The sequence below is a fragment of the Alligator sinensis genome, unplaced genomic scaffold (assembly GCF_000455745.1).
Source record: "Alligator sinensis unplaced genomic scaffold, ASM45574v1 scaffold707_1, whole genome shotgun sequence".
Classification (NCBI taxonomy): domain Eukaryota; kingdom Metazoa; phylum Chordata; order Crocodylia; family Alligatoridae; genus Alligator; species Alligator sinensis.
The window spans coordinates 2,265,337-2,270,794 of record NW_005842065.1 but is presented as its reverse complement, the minus strand read 5'-3'; the positions used below and the strand labels follow the sequence as shown (position 1 = coordinate 2,270,794).

Here is a 5,458-nt window from a genome sequence, read left to right as displayed (position 1 = left end):
CTGCCTTCTTACCTCCCCTACAGCCTGGTGTTGGCAGGGGTTGGCTGTGCCCTGCCTGGGCTGCTGACACTGTTCTGTTAGGGGGCTGTGGCTCGTGCTGTGCTACGTAGCCCAGGGCTGGCACAGGGGGAGAGGCGGCAGGCATGGGTGCTGGTGGGTGTAGGTGCGGGGCTCTATGCCGTTTCCTACTTGCCTTACCATGTCCTGCGCAACCTCAACCTGTGGCGCCGGCTGTGGGCACCAGCCACAGAGGACTGTAGGTTCTCACAGCAGGTGCATGCTGCCCTGCAGCTTGGCAAAGTGCTGGTCACGCTCCACATCTGTGCCCACCCATTGCTCTACGCCCCTCTGGCCAACAGCCTGCGCCGCTGTTGTGCCCAGTGCCCCCATGGTCCCCCCCAGGGGGAAGCTCTGGAGCTGCAGGGGGGCAGGAAGGACCCGTAAGCAAACAGCGATGGCGTCTGCCCTGAGTGTACAGCTCTCTTGGCCCAGGGCTCCACTGCAGCCACCGCTCAGCCAGGGGCCATGAGACCAAGAGGGAAGGGCAGGCAGCACTCGGAGCCAGGCATTAAAGCAGCAACTGAGCAGCTACCTGGTGTTGCTCTGTGTGTCTCAGCACTCTCCGCCTCCCACCACCTAGATGCAGCAGCTCTTCCCATTGCCAGGGCAAATGGCTGAGCCACACAGCCCATGCGCCTGACTCGTGCTGCCATGCTGAGTCAGCCTGAGCAGGGGTGTGCGTGGGTGGGTGGAGGAAGGAGAAGAGCCACGTGGTGCCAGACTGGGATAAACCTTTATTAGTGATCAGCGTCTTCCCCAGAGGCGCCGTTGGCCAGGGCCTGTGTGGCACCAGCTCAATTGGTGGATGGCCTGTGGGGATAGAGAGACAGTGAGGAGCAGCCCTAGCAGCCTTAACTCCAGCTTTCCCCATGGGCACCTTCTCCCCACCCCCCCAGCAGAACCCGGACTCACTTAGCCCATTCCACGTTGAGGATCAAGTGGTCATAGCCAAAGCCGGAGACACCAGCAATGGCACGGGCGGCATCCTCCCGCCGGTGGAAGCTGATGAAGGCAAAGCCCTAGGTGAAAAGCCCATGGTTAGAGCTGAACTGAGCCAAGCCCTTACCCACCACCCCAGAGGGCCTCTTGCTGCACCTTGGACTGCCCAGTGGCCTTGTCCTTAGCCAGATAGATCCTGGAAATGGAGCCGAAGGGGCGGAACAGCTCCTGCAGATCCGTCTCGCGCGTGTCTTCAGACAGGTTAGTGACACGGATGGTGGCATTGTCATCGGCTGCAAAGAGGGGAGAGTCAGGGCCAGGCCCAGGCGATGGGAATGAACCCCCAGGACAGGGTCTGAGCTCCATCCTGGCAGTTCTTTGCCCAGTAGGGAAACTGAGGCAGGAAGCAGGATCCAGGCATCCGAGTCAGGGCCAGGAGGGGCCCGTGGGTCTGATTACCAGGACTTACCCCTGCGGTTGGGTTGCATAGACTCCCCACGGCGGCAGGCCCCATCCCTCAGGCTGGGTGGGACATACTTCCCTGTCTTGCTCTGTGCTGCCTGCACTGGCTCTGGCTCTACAAGGGCAGGGAAGCAAAGTTAGAAGAGCCCAGAGCCTCTGGGACCCAAACCCCTGAACCCCACTCCCAAACCTCCAGGCAGCTTCTCCTTCTCGCCGGTGGACAGCCCCAGCTGCTCAGCCAGTTCCTTCTGCATAGGCCCCAGTGTGTCTTTGTAGGGGCAACGTGTGGTCCAATGGTCGCCCTTGCAGATGCGGCATGATACAATCTTCTGGCCCTTCAGCTTGTTCATGGGGTCTTCCTCCTCTTGGCAGTTCAGGTCCTGCAGCAGGCGTGGGGGCATCAGCATTGGAACTACTCCTCTGCAGGGAGCTCCCAAGCCCCAAGCAGAGCAGCTGGATGCCCATGGTCCCTCCCCCTGCCCTAGGACCTGGCCCCAACCCCTACTCACCTCCTTGCTAGTGATGAAAGTCATGAAGACATCGTCGCTCACAGTTGTTGTGGCAATGCTGGGGCCAGGTGCATCAAATTCTGAGTTGCCAAACTTCTTCCAGTTCTGGGAGAGGCAGGCAGGGGAGGTGTCAAGCTGGGAAATTTCCAGTTCTGGGAGAGGCAGGCAGGGGAGGGGTCAAGCTGGGATCTCCCTCCACCTCATCCCACCCAGCTAACTGGGAGACTGGGCAGAAGTGCTCCCTGGTGGCATCTGTTAAATGTAACAGGCTCAACCCAAACCAGAAGCAGCCCTGGGCATGGGGGCAGAAATGCCACCAAAAAGGGAGGAAATGGACATGGACAGATGTGGGAGGGAAAAGGGAGCAGGGCAGGACAAGCAGCTTGGGTATGGGAAAGGCCCAGCCCTGTCTCATTCCAACCCTCCAATGCCCACCCCCTCCATTTTAACCCCTCTTGCCCCAACAAGGAGCCCACTCACCTTGCGGCGGGCCACGGCCTTAGAAGCCTTCCTAGTCTCAATACGGAAGGTACGGATGATCTGAGGGAGAAAGACCCCATCACTCACCACATGAGAAATGAGGGGGGTAGCATTCATCCCAAGGACACAGGGAGTGCCCCACCAGCATGACCGCCCCCACATGCAGGATACAGGAGCAGTGGACACAAGGGCCACAACCCATCATGCACTTTCTAACATGCCCCTCATGGCTCAGGGTGGGGGAATCTTGCCCCAGCCAGGGAAAAAGTCCCCAAGACAGCCCTAGCCTAACCCCTCCAGCTCTCACCTTCACCTTGCGCCCATCCTCCTCCTCACGGTACTCAGTGATAGTTTTGATGTTCCCATTGATTAGCTCCTTTGGGGATGGAAGAGGACCTAAGGGGACAGGGCAGGCAGTGAGATGACTGGACCCATGGGGCTCCCTGGGGCAGTGCCCAATCCCCACTCCTCAGCCAGCCTGGCTCTTACCATCTTTCAGCAGCTCTGACTCGGCCTTGGCCTCTGCCTCGGCAACACTGGCACCCAGGTCCCCACCCAGCACCGCAGTGAGGGGGATGTCCTTGAGCAGCTCGCTGGTGATGCATTTGTCTGGGGAAGAGGAGCAGGGCTAGGCCTTGCTGCTGAGTCACTTATTGGGGGAAGGAACAGGGAACTCCTATGGGCTAGGGCCAGGGTGCCACAATGCTACCCAGCACCAGGTGTGCTCATGCCCCATCCCTGGAGATCCTACAGGGTGCCACTGCAATGACAGGAACTCTTAGCTCTGTGGGGCTTGGGGTGCCCTAGTAACAGGATCTACACCCCCTACCCCCCAGGTCTCAACAAGCTACAAAAATGCAGGTTGCTCAGGAAATAAGTTGGAGGGGAGCAGAAAGTGGGTCTGAGGGGAGGGGATTATCACCCCCCAGCAGGTCACCTGTACTGTGGGACCACCACCACATCAGATAAGGGGCCTGGGGTGGGGGCTGGATGTTGTGGGGGCAAGGGTTCTTGCCCTGTCACGGGGACGGGCCATGAACCAGGGCAGGGGCAGGCACCCAGCTTCCTCGATGGGCCTTAGAGCAACACACGGGCCCTAGAGCAACACACGGGCCCTTGGGCTAGGCTGGAACCTGACCAGCACTGGGAGACTGCAAGGCCAGATGCAAAGGAGCCGGGGGGTCCCAATGACGGAAGGTATTGGCTGGGGGGAGGGGGGGAGTCGGCCCACAGCCCCGTGGTGGTCGGCCCAGCTAGGCTTCGAGCTGCGGGAGCGAGAGTTAGAGCCGCGCAGACACGAGCCTCCGGCCCCCCCGCTCCCACCCCATACTAGGCCACCGCACCCCCCACATCTCCCTCAACCCCCCAGCCCCTCCCTCACTTCCGCCCCAGGCCCAGCCCGCACCCCCCTGGTCTCACTCGTAGTCTCCCGTCGGCATCGCGCGCCCTGTGCAGCAGTAGCAGTAGCCGCCACCGATCGCCTCGCGCCACAAACCGGAAGCAGAAGGGCCTCACCAGCGAGCACTGCCCACGCGCCTAGAGAGGCCGGAAGGAGATAGGGGAGGAATCACCGGGGCAGCCTTGGGAGCTGAGGGGCCTGCAGGAACTGCCGGCTTCCCGCAGTGCATTCTGGGAAGTGTAGTCCTGAAGGATCTCAAGCTTACTAGCTACCGACCCCGGGGTCGCAATGCATGTTGGGAACTGTAGCACCGCCCCCGGGCCCCGCTGCATACTGGGAGCTGTAGTTCTCTCCCCCCGCGCGTTGGCAGGCCTCGTGGTCAGGCCAGGTTCCGCCCCAGTTTCAGCCCACGTGAATGTTATTTTCCACGGCACGAAAGAGTTAAAAGGGGGTGAGGGCAGGCTCGGGGCCCAGCCAGCACAAACCAGGAGCCGGGGCTACTGGGAACCTCAGGAGGCAACTGCAGCCCAGGGCAGAGCTAGAGCCCGGCCCGGGGCAACAGCTGGAACCACCCCGAGGAGCAGGCAAGTCCTGACCCCTGCAGAGGACTTTTTAAGGGGTTCTGAAGGAGGGCATCGTGCCTAGAACGGGAAGTGTCATCGGATCCCTGCGTAAGTTCACTGTGCACTCAGTTCTTGTCCCAGCACCTCAAATACGAGATAGAAAGACTAGACAAGGTTCAGAGAAGGGCAGTAAGCATGAGAGGTCTAGAGGGACTTCGTTGTGAGGGCGGACTCAGGAGGCTAGGCCTGCTCAGTTCAGAAGAGAGACACTTGAGGGGGGGCAGGGGTGTACAGGGATCATCTTCAGCAGACAAAAACAAGGGGTCACAATGTGAAACGAGCCGCTTGCAAGTTTAAAACTAACGAGTACTTTTCCACCCAACATGTCATGAAAGGGTGGGACTTGTTGCCAACACATGCAGCAGAAGCTGACAGTTTAGCTGAGCTTCACAAGGGGCGATATCCTTGGAGGAAAGGGGCATTGATTGCTATCGAACCCAGGAGCAACTGGCACAGCCTCTGAATCAGACCTTCCTGGACCTTAATGCTGGAGGCTACAAGAAAGCAACAGTGGAAAAAGACCCTAGTCAGACCTGCTCACCCCCACCTTCCAGCCTTTGCTTGCTGTATGACAGGATACTGGGCAAGATGGACCTGTGGTCTGACCCAGTAAACAGCAGTTATGTTCTTATAGAGACTTGGGGGTGGTTTTGCCCTGCACCCTGCAAGGGCTGGAGGAACATCTCTTCTGCTAGCAGCTCCATGGCACCTATTATGGCCAGAAAGGAGGTTGTGGCCCAGAAGCTGTCTTCAGCAGCACAGCCTAGAGCCAGCATTGTCCCCCCCACTTGGAGTCAGGCCCCAACCTCCTCCACAGGGCTGGGAGATGCTGAGAAAAGCCAGGGGGGGGAGGAAGAAGAGAGCTCTCCCCAGCATGTAATTTATAGGAGAGATTTATTTGAAGAAATATTACAACATATAAAAACTACATAAAGTATTAATTTCCACTTGTATAAAGTGGTCGATTATTTTCAATACAAGGCATA

The 5,458-nt window shown here is 59.1% G+C and overlaps 2 protein-coding genes and 1 long non-coding RNA gene across 3 annotated transcripts in view; 2 read left to right on the top strand and 1 right to left on the bottom strand.

The window, feature by feature from the left end:
• Nucleotides 1-606, top strand: part of LOC102382386 — a 4,615-nt gene extending 4,009 nt beyond the window's left edge. Inside the window, 1 exon segment of the mRNA XM_025203846.1 lies at nucleotides 1-606. This exon segment is cut by the window's left edge and continues 20 nt beyond it. Within this exon segment, the coding sequence (XP_025059631.1) occupies nucleotides 1-444 (444 nt within the window). The 3' untranslated portion in view covers nucleotides 445-606.
• Nucleotides 607-774: 168 nt separating this feature from the next.
• Nucleotides 775-4,013, bottom strand: EIF3G (eukaryotic translation initiation factor 3 subunit G). The gene is made up of 12 exons (XM_025203845.1): nucleotides 3,870-4,013; nucleotides 3,554-3,715; nucleotides 3,182-3,197; nucleotides 2,940-3,078; nucleotides 2,758-2,846; nucleotides 2,451-2,510; nucleotides 1,971-2,075; nucleotides 1,652-1,841; nucleotides 1,469-1,576; nucleotides 1,156-1,292; nucleotides 973-1,079; nucleotides 775-870 (listed from the first exon to the last, which is right to left on the bottom strand). The coding sequence occupies exons 1-12, from the start codon at nucleotides 3,887-3,889 to the stop codon at nucleotides 855-857; spliced, it is 1,149 nt and encodes a 382-aa protein (XP_025059630.1). The 5' UTR covers nucleotides 3,890-4,013; the 3' UTR covers nucleotides 775-854.
• Nucleotides 4,014-4,220: 207 nt separating this feature from the next.
• LOC106722187 lies at nucleotides 4,221-5,458 on the top strand. Its single transcript, XR_003094000.1, has 2 exons — nucleotides 4,221-4,520; nucleotides 4,808-5,458. It is a non-coding gene; the product is annotated as an uncharacterized LOC106722187 (long non-coding RNA).